Source organism: Accipiter gentilis, chromosome 31 (assembly GCF_929443795.1).
Source record: "Accipiter gentilis chromosome 31, bAccGen1.1, whole genome shotgun sequence".
NCBI lineage: Eukaryota > Metazoa > Chordata > Aves > Accipitriformes > Accipitridae > Astur > Astur gentilis.
This window is the reverse complement of record NC_064910.1, coordinates 4691171-4706303: the sequence shown is the minus strand read 5'-3', so window position 1 is coordinate 4706303 and position 15133 is coordinate 4691171. Positions and strand designations below refer to the sequence as shown.

The window sequence follows — 15133 nt, the reverse complement described above, 5'->3', positions numbered from 1 at the left end:
TGTCCCTTGGCAACATGGCCATGTGTGCCCGAGGAGCCCTTCCCAAAGGGCAGGTCCCCAAAAATGCAGCACAGAGCCAAGTACCCTGCCGGCTGGGCTGGCACTGCCTCCCAATTCCCAGAGCAAGCTGGGCAGGGCCAGCATGCTTAGACTTTCAGTGCATCAGTCCTTTATAGTTATACAGTTAATGTAGTTATGCAGATTTTCTTGTTCATCTCTTCTTACCTCTCTCAATGTCTTTTATTCCCACCGCAGCTCCCTGTCAAGTTTGCATTGTCTCAAACTTCCACCCATGCAGCCACCCCAAACAGATTTTTAATGACAGCTTAAACTACCTTCCTTTCGCCGTGGCAGGGCTGGCAGAAATCTGCTCCTTCACACGTTACGTGCAAGCAGGTATTAAGCATTCACCCAAAAGATATGGAGCTTCCCTGTAGCCATGGGCTTGCTGTTGAGGAGATGATTGCTGGTGGCATTTTGCTTTTGTGTATTCCATAGAACGGCACGGGAACCCCGACACGAAAGAGCTTTCTGGCTTGTGTAACTATATGTGAGGACATACCACGCTGAGGACCAGGGATCGTTAGCTGGATAACATAATGGCGCGGCAGCTTTTGAGGTTAGCCTTATCTCACTTATCAGAAGTTCATTTTTTATTGATACAGAAGTCAAGATATGAAGAATGAGTGCTTGAGAGGGTTTTGCTACAGATGAGACAACGGTGAGATTGAGTGAATTTGCATTTGCTATTTCACGTCATTTCAAGTTAGCACTCAGAGAAAATAGGAACTCGCTGCGTTGCTACCGGCAGCCAAATTTCAGTCAAGTTAAACCTCTATCACTCAAAGATCTACAGAACTGATTGCTTGGAAGCCACTGATCAGATTATAAGTCACAACCTTTACTGATGTAAACTAGCCTTGCTCCACTGCAGTTCATGGGCTTCTGACTAATTACTTCCACACATTTAGTTACTGGGGTAGCGCACCTAAGGCTCCCTGGACTACTGAGCTCAGGCTAGCACACGTAATACTGGTTTGCATATTACAATTGAGAAAAAAATCCACCCAAACCCTGTGATCAGCAATGTGCTACCTCTGGTGCCAGAAAGTGCCTGTGAGCAAAAGTAGGAGGGACAGTGTGAGGGAAGGGATGTGTTAGATGTGAGTAAAAGTCCCTGATTAGCAGTTTGATTTCTACTCTTTGTCTTCTCGTATTAAAACCATTGCACTAAAAATAGAAGCTGATCCTGTCATTTTCCCCAAGGATTTGGAGAAGCGATGCTGAAAAGAATATACACACTTACTTGAAAATAATTAATACTGTGACCTTTCCAAATGTATCTGTATTGGGAGGAAGAAATTAAATAGAAAGAATGAACAACCTAAGCCAACTACAATGACTCTTTTTTTTTCTTTCCTGTTGGACAATGAGATTGGAATAATAATAATGTACTTAAAGAATGTTCCTTAACGAGACCTGGACCGAGCGCGTGCAACGGTGCTTCTCACGAGTGAGCACTTAACTCAGGCACGCAGCCCTGCTGCTGCAATGGGACTGCTCACACATTGAATTGTCCAGATTTATCTTCATTGTTTGAAAACACAAAGTAAAATAGCTGCCTGAGCCCAAGCTGAGAGCCTCTACGGAGAGGCTGCGGTGGTCCCCGGGAAGATCCACCACTACCTGCCTCTCACCTAGTGGGTCAAGGAACAAAGAGTCCATCCTTCTTTAATGTTAATCTGTCTGTGCCTTGTATATGCAGTTTTCTAGTCACCCTTTTTAGTCCTTCTTGATCTTACCTTATGCACTGAGCACGGAGAAATGCATGCGCACTTTGGGAAACAGAGCTACGCATGATAGTCATAAAAAAAACAAACCCTCAAAACCCTTAACATTTCCCAACTGGCTGTATAACAGTCAATTCACAGTCAATTTTCATGGGGTATTGTGCAGTTTTCAGTATTTCCAGCAAAAGTTAATGTTTCGGTTTTAAAGCCGCAAGAATATGTGGATAGGTTAACACTGTTTTTTGGGGTTTTTTAAGCTGCTCATTTTCCCACTTGGAAAACTACGATATTTTAGCTGTGTGAAGACACAAAACTACAGATCCGGAAAGATAGTATACAATGCAGGGACAATTATGCCAAACCTCATTTTATGCATAAATTGCAACACACCTATTAAGTCCTGAAAATAGACCCTGTTGTTTAGTTCATGACCTTCTAGAGGTTCATGGGCTTACCGTAAGATTTATTATCATAAGTTACAATTTTTCATTACAATTCACGTAGATGTTGACACTCACGAACTGTTTTTTCATCTCTTCTTTTCACTGGTAGCTGGGCTGACTTTGAGTAAGTAATAGTCAACATAAAGAAGTGATGCTGCATTACCTTCTCAGTCATCTGGAAATGGTGAGATTTTTTTTCCCCAAATAGAATTGCACACCCGAGCTCATAAGTTCGGGTCAAGTCAAAATGATCTCTTAGTGCAGAATACTCTAAGTACAATAGTATGGTACAATTCAGGAATGTTTTGACATTTTTTCTCTCCCAACACGCAGCGTTATGACTTTTTTAAAATTGAGGGGCAAAGAGAAGAAAGGTCTCAAGGGCACCTTTGCTGCTGTCATAAGGTATAACTGCATTTCACACAGCGAGTTCAGAATTACTTTAGGAATTTCTCTCACGGCTCACGACAGGTCAATAACCTGGACATTTAACTAGGGTCCTGAGCAGCCCGAGCCAGCCGTCCTGCTGCCCCAGGCTACATTCTTGGTACAACCTGAGCGTGCTGACATAAGCTCAGCCTTGTCCTGCCTGCTGTGTGGATGTTTTCGGGGAGCTGGACTGGCTACAACCCCACAGAAGGGTTTAGGACTTGGTCTTTAGACCCAGGGCAAAAGTAGGAAGCGGGCAGCCAGGCCACCTCTCATGCAAGCAAAATATTAACTAAAGTTGGAAACTAATACACATGAATGAAGATAAGCACATGTGTTTTAGACTATGTACTGACTTGCAACTTATGGCTAGGGAATGCAGTAATGGAAATGACATCCAGTTAAAAGATCTTCCTTTCTGGAAGACACAGAAAGCGAAGGGCAGCAATATCTCTTTACTTTATATATGATTTTAAACAGCATCTGATATGTTGATGTCTCTTCTTATATTGCTCTTTTCATAGCACTGGGGCTTCACAGAAGTGGGAAGAAACCTCCACATTAGACAAGGGAAATGAACGGGTCAGAACACCCAGGGGGAAATCAATGAGTAGGGTTTGCAGCAAGGACAATGGGATCCTTTTGTAGTCCATATACACCCTGCGAAGGAAAACAGGCTTTTCTGAAAGAAAGAAAAAGAGGAGACTCCAAAGAGAGTGAAGCTGAGGCCAAATTTGCAGTGACAAGTAGTGCAGAAAGAGAGAGGGAGGATCCCTCAAGGGTCCGTACTGGGACCTACTGGTTGATATCATCTTCGTCAAAGACATAAAGGGATTGAGTGCACCCTCAGGTGTCACCAAACCGAGCGGTGCCATTGACATGCTGAGGGAAGGGATGCCATCCAGAGGGACCCTGACAGGCTTAAGGAGTGGGCCTGTGCAAATATTATGAAGTTCGACAAGGCCAAGTGCAAGGTCCTGCACCCGCCTTGGGACAACCACCACTATCAATATAGAGTGGGGAATAAATGGATTGAGATTAGCCCTGCCGAGAAGGACTTGGGGGTACTGGTGGATGAAAAGCTGGACATGAGCCGGCAATGTGCACTCGCAGCCCAGAAAGCCAACCCTACCCTGGGCTGCATCACCAGCAGCGTGGCCAGCAGGTCGAGGGAGGGGATTCTGCCCCTCTGCTCCGATCGGGTGAGACCCCACCTGCAGTTCTGCGTCCAGCTCTGGGGTCCTCAGCACAGGAGAGACAGGGACCTGTTGGAGCGGGTCCAGAGGAGGGACACAAAAATGACCAGAGGGATGGAACACCTACCCTACGAGGAAATCATGAGAGTGTTGGGGTTGTTCAGCCTGGAGAAGAGAAGGCTCTAGGGAAATCTTGCTGTGGCCTTCTCATATATAAAGGGGGGCTTTTAAGAAAGACAGATAGAGGCTTTTTACCAGGGCCTGTAGCGACAGGAAACGGGGCAATGGTTTTAAACTGAAAGAAGGTAGATTTATGGTGGATGTAAAAAAGAAATTTTTTACGATGAGGGTGGTGAGACATAGGACCAGGTTGCCCAGAGAAGTTGTGGGTGCCCTGTCATTGGAATAGTTTAATGCCAGGTTGGACGGGGGCTTTGAGCAATCTGATCTAGTGAAAGATGTCGCTGCCTATGGCAGGACGGTTGGACTAGATGATCTTTAAAGGTCCCTTTCAACCCAACCTATTCCACCATTCTAGGATATAGAAAGTAATCTTGTCATAAAACACACTTATTAGGTCTTTTCTTGTCTCTTCTACAGATTCTGTAAACCTGGATGACTAATCTATTTCTTCAGAGGTTTAAGTGATCAGTGTCATTTAGAATAAGTCCCTAGGCATGATGCAGGTAAACATTTTGATCGATTTGGATGAGTCAACTTTCAAAACAAAAAAATAGTTGAATCTCAGTTTAAGAGGTCACATCCACCCTAGGGCATTTTCATTGACATATTAGCTTAGAAAACAGGGACCATTGCCTCAACTGTTTCCTGACAACATTGCAGGTGATGCTGGTCAATAGAAAGGGTCATGGTCACACTTAACCTGGCAGAGACAGGGAAATCAGACTTAACTGCAGTGACCGAATGACAGGAGATTAACGTCGCTGCTTGCTTGAGGGTTAGCAGGGAAATACCTATAGGAAAAGATTTGACCTCTAAAACCATTGTCACAATCCAAAAGACAATAAAACAACATACTCTTTAAGGATTCAAAGAATTTGTAGGGTTACACATCTCAACTTTTCTCCAGTACAGGGAAAACAGCTTCAGTCAAATTGTTTGCACTTGCCTGTCGTGATCAGCCTGTAGTTTGTGCTGGGAGCTTCAGGACATCATTTACAATCAGCTATTTTTCCTGCAATTCTACCTGTAACATTAAACCTGCAGGGTAGACTGAGAGAAAAATGGAAGTTTCCTGTATCCAGAGCTTACTGCAGAAGCATGGAACGAGGTATATTGACAGCTAAAAAAAAAGGTGTTATGATTCTTATAATCAAGGCCCCTTGCTATCCTCTTTGCTTTTGCAAATATGCACCAGCAGAAACTCGACCATAGCAGTATTTCTTTGCTGTCTTCACATGTACATCTGTCTTCAAGGGAGGGTCTGGATGGTCAAGAGCTCAGTTAGCGCTAAGAGAAATGCAAGGAAAAAAAAGGATACTTTATTAATGACATTGTTGTTTCTCACTTGCTGTTACTTCAGTGTGCTCCAGAAGTTGGGAGAAATCACTTGGCATTTTGGTATCTTTTTTTGAAGTGATTTCCAAGTTTCGTGTGGACAGTTAAGGTGCTACAAAGGCGTACAGGGTCTACAGGTAGACTGAACTTGTTCTGCTCTTCAAAATAGCATTGCCAAGCCACGCTGAATGGATATTACAGGATCTTCTGTTAGAGTGATGTCAGCTGCAATGCTATGTAAGGAGTCAGACTGAATTTTAGCCCATGCCTTGGTCTGGCTAAGGTCAAGTGTTAATTTAGCCTCAGAATTCCCCATTTTAATTCTAATGCTTCTGCTTTTCTATAATATGCCCACATTTTACAGGTAGGACTCCAGCTGTGTATTTGCTGCAACTTATGATTTCAAAGCTGAATGCAGGCATAGGTCAGCTGAAGAAAACAGACTATCTAATGCAATGCAACAGATTAGATAAACAAAGAATGTAGTTGCTTTACGAGGAAAATCAAATTCAACAGATGAAAAAGATTTGAAAAGTAAGTGTAACCCTGGAGGTAATAGAATCTCTCATTTTCCTATCTTGTTCAATCACTGAAAAATCTCTAGTGATGTGGCAGTGTCATAATACTAAAATTTTATCCAGAGCAGGATGGGTTTGTACATTTTGTGTCAGTTGGCATTACTTCTCAGGGTTTTACTGTGTCTACCAGGTATATCTTTGCAGTCATGTATCCAGCTAACAATTTAAGCAACAATCATTTCAGATTAGGTAGATGGAGAAAAAAACAAAAATGAGATTTCCTAGTCAGAGAATATTTTTTGGCATTTATGTAACCTCATCTAAACAAATATTGTTAATTGATTTAATCCTCAGTATCCTTGTAAACCAGATAATTATCATCATCCTAGTTTTACAGCAAGAGAAATTTGAGTATCAAAGGTTAGATTGCTTCTCAAAACCTCATGAACTTGCATGGCAACTCTAACTCAAATCTGTAGAACTTTATGTTATGATTAAATCATTATGTCCTTCTTCCTTCAGGGCAAAAAAGCTGCTGTGCTTAAGGAAATAATGGTTGCCGCAGTATGGAAAATACAACATAAAGCTATACTGGGCCTGTAATTCATTAGAATAAATCCCTTTTTCATTATAAACTGCATCGTTTAATGCAATTCAGAAATCTGAGTGTCCAAATGAAAACAAATTTGAGGTTCTTTTTGTTTTTTGAAGTAGAAGCTGTTGAAGACCTTTGTTATCTGATGTGTAGTAAAGTAACTGCTTTCAAACTAAATGTATTTGTAGGCAGTTTGTAAACCTTTATTCCTGGTTTACTCAAAGCGCCCTTCTTTGGTTGTTGTCTTCTCTTCGTATTGGGACACTGCAAACAGATCACCTTCTGTCTCCATATTGCTAGGCTGAACTCGTTTAGTTCTTTTCATTTCCTCCAGTGACCGAGGCTTTTCATCTTCGCTGATCTCTTCTCCCTGGTATTCAGCGATAGGACATGTGGCAACGGTTCAAAGCTGCGCCAGGGGAGGTTCAGACGGGACATGAGGAGGCATTTCTTTACCGAGAGGGTGGTCAAGCCCTGGAACAGGCTTCCTAGAGAGGCTGTCGATGCCCCGAGCCTGTCGGTGTTGAAGAGGCATTTGGACAATGTCCTTAATAACATGCTTTAAGATTTTGGTCAGCCCTGAAGTGGTCAGGGAGTTGGACTAGGTGACTGTTGTAAGTCCCTTCCAACTGGAACTATTCAATTCCATCCTATCCTACTGATGTCAAATCTAAACACAATTACAAACATCCTTACACTACCGTTTGCTATACATAATCTCATGCTCAAAAGCACTCGGTGCTCTTGATACCGTGCAAATGCCTGTGACCAGGAAAATGCCCAGTGGCCATCCCTAATGTGTAGTCATAGCAAAAGCAGCCCTGCAAAGGTCCTGTCTTTCGTGAGTTGAATTCCTTTGCCTTGTAGGCAACGGGCCTCTCTTGTGGCATGGGCACGCGGTGGCAAAAGCAGCACTTCAGTGAACGACACGTTGGCTGTGTAGTGCTTTCCTCTTCTATTTTTCCCATGTAATAACTCTTTTAGCTTTCTGAAATTACGAGAAATTCAAATAGAAAACAACTATTCAAATTGTACTCCTTTTGGCAGTTATGTTTGGGACTGTATTTCATCTGGGAAACAACTTCTTAGGTGTTCACTGGCTGTTAGTAGAGGACCAAAATTTCAATGCATTAGAAGTTATTTCTTGTTTCTGTCCTGTCTGTAGTGTTTAACGCTCTTGATTATTGTTACCTTCAGAATCTGAACTGAAAACAAAACCATCATCTCTACAGTGACTTCTTAAATCCCTTTATCTAAATTAGGACAAGATTTTCAGAAATGGGTATACAGAAATATACAGGGGTCCATTATATAGGGTACAACTAGTATATACCAAGTACTTGATGAATGACCCTGCCTCAGATGTGATATTTTATCCCTTTAGGGAAAATACTTACTCAAGACCTCACAACTCACCCAGGGCTTTATAAGACTTCTGTGTATGCTGGCTTTTGGCCAATAGGAAAACACTAGAAGTAGGACTCAAAGGCTAACCAAAATCATATCTACCTTGTCTTCCTTTTCACCTTCACTGCCTTCTCTCTCAGTGATGACCCAAGGGATTTCTATGTGACTTATAAAACAAAACCCAGGCAATTTTGTAACTTGTTGGGCAATTTCCCATTAAAGCATTTTCTCCGTGCAAAATGTGCTTTCTGCAAAATTAGAAGCTGTTAATTTTGCCAATTTTATTTTCAGCAGGGAAAAAAAAATAAGGACAAAATGTCCCATTTCAGGCTAGATCTGCATGCCTAAGCCTCTACACCTTGATTCCTGTAAAATGTATATCTGCCATGAAAAACACTGTCCTTCACCCAGGCAGATTAAGCTCCCTTACCAGACCGCATCCCCCGTGGACCAGCGCAGGAACAGTGGTGGCTCAGCTAGGGGAGGACATGCAGCAAAATGTAGCCCAGCCCAGAGATGTAGTTTATAGGGGAACAGGCAGAATGAAGCTGAACTGTAATTCCCTGAAGGCATCTATCTGTAATTGGATATTTTGGCAGTCCAAGGTTTTGTCTGGCATTTTTTGATAATTTGTTTTGGTTTTGTCCGAGAGAAGAAATTGTAGAAGAATTAAAAATTCCATCACAACAGAAATTCTGATTTCTCAACCCAATCGGGTCTGTTGTTGCATTACTTACACATAAAACCAAACAACCGCTACCAAAACAGTCACAAATCAAACCACCCTTGGTAATTGCTAATTCTGTCTTGGGTAAAATCAATACCTAATTGGCTGCAAACCAAGATAAAGATAAAAAAACTGGAAAGACTTGGTTCCCATCCCTTATACCCACCACTTACCACGCTGCAGCTCTCATTGCCTGAAAAACAGTGTGAGCTCCGTAACAAGAGCCCTCAGCCAGCAGCAGGATGCTTATCTGGTAATTAAAAAGTTCTTCCAGCATTCTAATATCACAGCACTGCCAATATGGCATTCATAGCAATTGATAGAAAGATCATTTTGGATAACGGGAGCTGTGGCAACAGGGCACGTGGTATGGGAAGCAAAGGCTCCTAAGAACCTCTGTTATAGCCAGAGGCAGAATGAAAGATAGTGCCAAGGAAGACTCAGTAGATAAAATGCCCACGAGCTGCTGAAGTTTTTGTGTGCGTGAGTGTTAGCAGAATAGAAGACAGTGACCCACCCTCAAACAAAAAGACCCCGAATAATTCACAAGGGAAGATAGCCAGGGGTACAGTACTACAAAAATAACCTCAGGACAATAAGGCTTTGGATTTCCTTGTGCAGCGTTTCCTTGGTCTCAGCCTAAGTGAAACTCTGTAAGGAACATCTGGAAGAACTGTTTTCCCTAAACATGCATTACACACATAGCCAAGGATAGGCAGCTCACAACCAACAGCGAAAAAGAACACAGTAAGATCACATTTCTACAAGTATTTATTAATGTACTTTGGTCATAGCAGAATTGGGGCAGGAATATATCAGCATAATCTCATCGCAGTCACCTGGAGTCTTTCTTTTAATCCCTGTGGGCTGATCCAGAGTCCACAGGTAAAGAACTGAAACTACAAGAAGAAACTGGGTAGGCAGAACAGCATATTGACTGTGACTAAATAAACGCATTTTTCAAGTGTCAAAATACTTCTCATTGTTATGCTTTGAGCTTTCAGCAAAATGGGAGTTATTTCAAAATGATCTGGAATCACTCATCCCATATTACAGTAGTAATAGACCCTTCATTTCTCCTCCTGAGGTAGAATGTTACTGTAGGGACTGGTAAATTTGCTGCTGCCTCTGTCAGTCAGGGTCCATCAATCACTGCAAAGCCCTAAACAATTCTGACTTAATGAAATGGGAGTAGGAAATAGAGGCAGGATCCATTTTGTTGCTGTTCACTGAAGTTCTTTGCCTGGTTTTTGTTCCTCACATCGCTTTAGGAAACTCTTCTGAAGTTTCTTTTAGGTAGGAGGAATTAACTTCGCATATGCTGCCCCTTTTGTATACTGTATGGGTTTTAGTAGCTCTATATAAGGCCAGGGAAGAGCACGTGCCAGATAAATATGACAATTTGGAATTTTCCCAAACTTTCCCATTGAAAGCAACAGTGGTGTCTTAAACCAATGTGCATTGAAGACATGGTAGAAGTCAATATTGTGCTTTCATGTGCACAACCAATCCCTTTGAAGTTCAGCAGCCATGCTGGTTACATGGAAGTATGGGTAAAGAAAAGTTTGTCTCCGTTTTCTCTAACAAAATAACTCTCCCCAGTTTATGAGTCCTCCAGCTTTAATCTCTCATTTTGTTCACTTTATACGAGAGAGTGTATTTCATGAGGACTTATCTAAAAAGAGTACTTTTAAATGATCAAGGATTATCTATATCCATGAAAATAAGGTAATATTTCTTAGACATTGGTATATGCTCTTTTGTTTCTGCCTTCCCTGCTCTTCTACTACGGAACAACTTCATTAGTATTATTTTGGTAACAGCTTATTGATTTGTTTTCTTCCCATCTCTACTGTTCTTGGGATGCTCCAGCTGCTCATTAAAATGCCTAATGGCCTGATAGCTACATTCAGCCCCATGCATTTGTAAAATCTAAATTAGGTCCATCAGATAGCATATAATTTCATTTGTATAGAAGAAAACAAGTACTGAAAGTAACTGAAAAATAACCCAACACCTCCAGAGAGGAATTGCTAGGGAAGAAAAATAACATTGCTTGACCCAGCAGGAAGCTTCAGCAAATCCTCCTGTCCTCTTTTCTGAGAAAGCAGGCTCAGAAAACAGGCCCAGAGGGGAATTTTCCCAAACTTTCCTTCCCGGTCATCTGCCCACACATCTGTCCTCCTTGTGCTCAGGATATAGCACCTTTGCGAGCCTCCCGGCTCTGCCTTATGGGCAGCAAAGCTGGGCCTAGGGGTAGACCCCAGGCTTTTCACCTTGCACGAGACACATCTCATGTTTCTTGCCTTAACTCACCAAAAGTTCTTCCTGCTGTCCCTGTCTTAATCCAAAGGGTAGATACGTTGGATCAGGAATGCCACCTAGCCTACAAAACAGCAGACAACTCACAAGTCACAAACTCTAGCTTCTTGAAGCATGCTCATGTTACGCTTCCTTCGTCTACCGTAAGAACGACTAAACTATGCTTCAAAGACAAAAAAAGTTTTCTAGGTTTATAGAGAACAGTCCAGAAACCCCCAAACCTCTTCCAGTCCCCCCCACCGAGGACCTCACCTGCCCAGGAGACAAACCTGCCGCACATGGTAGCAACAGCGCAGGATGTAGCCAGTCCACCACGTGCATCAACACTCCACGACTAAAGATGGGGGGAAAAAAACCAACCCGCTGTTTAGAAGGTGGGCCAGCAAAGTATTTTAATCGGGAAGCTCAGTTGCTGTCAGATGACTGGGAGCGAGGCAATTAACAGCAGCTGACACAGGCTGGAGTCAGCACTGGTAGCAATTTTCCCCTCTGGCTGCTTCCATAAAATCAAGGCAGCTGCGATGTCTTATCGCCTGCCCTCCTGAACCCCTCGGGGTCTCTGGAGTCCTCTCACAAGCACGTAAGGAGTTGTTGCTACAGTCATTATCCCTTACCTGTCAGCATCCTCTAACCAGAGGGTATTTGATTTGTATTTGTCTACTTGCAGAAACGGGTCACCAGAGGAAATGGGTTTTCTTATTTCGGTTATCATACAGATGACTATGAGCACATGGAGGAGGTTGTTCAGAGTGTAGCGATGTAACCCCATTAGTCTTTTCTCAGTTTAATTTGTGGGATTCATGTGTTTACAAAGAAGCTGAGCCTCAGCAGAAGGCAATTACCGTTCTTTACCTTAGTTCTTCATTTTAAGATCACTTCCCGGCACACTAAACCTGACAGCAGCAAGATGAGCAGCAACAGATGAGCTGGGTTCCTCTCCAAATGCGCAGAAAAAAAATGAGAAAACAAACAGCCAAAACTATGAAGTGACTATTAGCAACAAGCAGCAGTTCTGCCTTTCCAGCTGGTATGGTACATCTTTCTAGCTGTTTCTTTCTCCTTCCTTGCTGTGCCTCATCGTTCCTTGTCTCTCCCCCCTTCCGTCTCCTGGACTCCTTTCTTTTATGATTTTTAAGAATCCAGCAATCACACCAGCAATGGCTCTCCCTGTGATTTGTCACAACCTACTTGTGCTGCCAGTTTTCTGGCGGCTACTTTGCCTCCAGCAAAAAAAAAAACCCACTATATTAATGCATTAGTTAGTTCCCTGACATTTTAATATATTCAGTTAGCATTTCCATCAAATTTAATAAGCATTTACTTGTATATTGGCATATTTTTAGGAAAAAGCAATAACAGGGCGGGCACTTCTAACTTGCCTTGGATATCAAGCATGAACCTCAGGGGTCAGGCTGTACTTAACTTCCACAGAAGTGCAGTAATTTCTTTGAAGTGCTGTATCTGGAGTAACTTACACTGCAAGAAAGTAGACTCTAAATATTAAAAATAAGGAAAGATACATGTGTGGAATGGACATGCGTAGGTTTTGGGGTGCAGCAAATAAATCCATGCTATTCTGATGAAGCAATTCAATTATGCAAACCACAAAGCGTTAGTGGACTGTTCGTACTGAGGAGGTAGTCGCACAGTAAGTCACTGCTTAATCACTGCTGCAGGTGCAGTTTCCTACAGAAGAAGGTGGCCGGTGTGATTACAGCAAAAGACTGGCTCCCCCCTCGCTTGTCTAACTGTTCTTATCATAGAATCATAGAACGGTTTGGGTCAGAAGGGACCTTTAAGGGTCATCTAGTCCAACCCCCTGCAACGAGCAGGGACGTCTTCAACTCCATCAGGTTGCTCAGAGCCCCGTCCAACCCGACCTTGAATGTTTCCAGGGATAGAGCATCTACCACCTCTCGGGGCAACCTGGGCCAGGGTTTTACTACATTTCTTCCTTACATCTAGTCTAAATCTACCCTCTTTGAGTTTAAAACCATTATCCCTTGTCCTGTCACAACAGGCCCTATTAAAAAGTCTGTCCCCGTCTCTCTCATAAGCCCCCTTTAAGTACTGAAAGGCGGCGATCAGGTTTCCCTAGAGCCTTCTCTTCTCCGGGCTGAACAGCCCCAACTCTCTCAGCCTTTCCTCACTGCAGAGGTGTTCCATCCCTCTGATCATTTTCGTGTCCCTCCTCTGGACCTGCTCCAGCAGGTCCATGTCTCTCCTGTGCTGAGGACCCCGGAGCTGGATGCAGAACTGCAGGTGGGGTCTCACCAGAGCGGAGTAGAGGGGTAGAATCACTTCACCAGGTTCATGCTACAGTCAAGAGAGCAAGTTGGAACAATCGTCCTGAGCCACGTCTTTCAGCCAGATCACAACAGGCGAGCTAATAATGCAGATAAACAGACCAAAATGCCTGTATCAGGTTCGACCTGTCAGAGAACTATGCCCCCCAGAGCTGCTCAGGTGAACCACAGCTGACTTCTATAAATAAAAAGATAAAAGATACCTCCTTCAAAGGCATGTTGTTCAGAAAAGGGCAGTCCAGTTTGGGGAAGAAACCTGAAAATGAGTTGCCTCCAAGGTTCCCTGAGATACTATCAGAAAGGTAATGCTCATAGCTCCTATCGCCGTCACTGCTAATAAATAGGGAGTACAGCAAAATGTTCTCTGTACCCCACACAATACAGTTAATGGGCTTCGACCTCCTACTGAAATACTGGTTTGTACGCAGGGAGACAAGAATGGCCTTTCTCATCTTGTAGACAGCAAAGTTGACTGAGCATTTTATCAGATGGAATACAGTGATCATGTTTTGTTGTTGTTGTTCCATTTTTAAATGGAAAACCACTACAGTAAAAGTAAAGTTGATGGATTTGAAAAGCATCAATTAGTTGCTTTGTTCATGCATCCCAGCATTCAGTTTATCCCATAGTGTAGCTCATTGTTTGGAGTTTTCTGAGAGGTGTTACTTGCATATCATGACATATTAATTAGCCCCTCAACAATGCCTGCCAGGAGGTGGCATGCATGATTACTGCCTGCCAGGAGTTTACGCAATGGCAATCCAACTTTTATCGTTCTACTACTGTGTAACTAGCTTTATTGTCGGCATGGACTCACAGTGACTCCCTGGGATGAAACAGTGACTGCCACCTCTGCTGGCCCAACTCCAGCCACTGCGTAGTTCAAAGACTACCAGAAGCAGCAGAATGCCTCACATTTCATGGATGTGAGCAGACTTGTAGTGGTTAAATTATTTGGTATTTCATCACAGACTGAATGGCAAGTTATGTTTTCCTTTTGGTAAGTAAGTTGGTTTTTACTTGAATTAATAATTGATAAAAAAGTCTGTTCTTATTCTTTAAAACATGATGCTGGATTCCTTGAATGGGTGGCACAGCCATTTGGCTGAAGTTTACCAGCATTCCGAGTACAGCATCAAGTCATCAGAGCGTGACCTCCTTAGGGGGCTTGACTATCCGAAGAAATTTACTGCCAAACGTAGAGTGGTATGGTACATTCTCCCAGGGGAATCCTAGAGCACCTGCTTGGGTAGACATGTTCATTTTAGAATAAAACTGGCTTTACAATATTTGCCTCTTTTCTGTAGTTTACTGTGAAAACCACTTGTCAGCCTATCTGCCCATTTCCATTTGAGATTTCATTGCAATTGTGGGCAGAAGCGACAGGCATCTTCCCTGGTTTGTTCCATCTGCAGTTCAGTGTCATTCACTCAAGGCGATATGAAAAGACCAGCACTCCTAAACAAATGAAAACAAATGTTTTATTTACAGGAAAAAATCTGTACACTGTGCATACATAAAAATATACAAAATCATAATAGAAAATATAAAAAGTGTTAAAATGTATACAAACACTGCTTAAAAATGTGACTCCTGTAAAATCTTAAGCTTTGTTATTAGAGTACACATTCATTTAAAAAAATCATCATACAAAATAATTCTCAAAGCTATTAAAAAAGTACACAGTCTATATTTGAATAGTTCAATGACTACATATTATAAGACTGATGAGATGATATGAATAAATGTAAGGCTTTTACACACAACTCTTATTTCAAGAACAAAACTCTGAATCTGATCACTAAGCCAGAGAAAAGGAATTTGCAGTGCCAAAATTCATTCAAAGATGCAAGTATGCCCAGACGTGGGCTACTTTAAATTT

At 42.4% G+C, this 15133-nt stretch overlaps 1 protein-coding gene across 4 annotated transcripts in view; it reads left to right on the top strand.

The window, feature by feature from the left end:
- LOC126052968 (opsin-3-like) overlaps positions 1 to 15133 on the top strand; it is a 93600-nt gene that overhangs the window by 70772 nt on the left and 7695 nt on the right. Inside the window, exon 5 of one of the 4 annotated variants that reach the window (XM_049834368.1) lies at positions 11803 to 11919. The exons of 2 other annotated variants lie outside the window; for them this stretch is intronic. In XM_049834368.1, the coding sequence (XP_049690325.1) occupies positions 11803 to 11856 (54 nt within the window). In that variant the 3' untranslated portion in view covers positions 11857 to 11919. Of the gene's footprint in view, positions 1 to 11802; positions 11920 to 15133 lie in introns of those variants that run through there. One more of the 4 variants, XM_049834369.1, reaches the window with a different exon arrangement.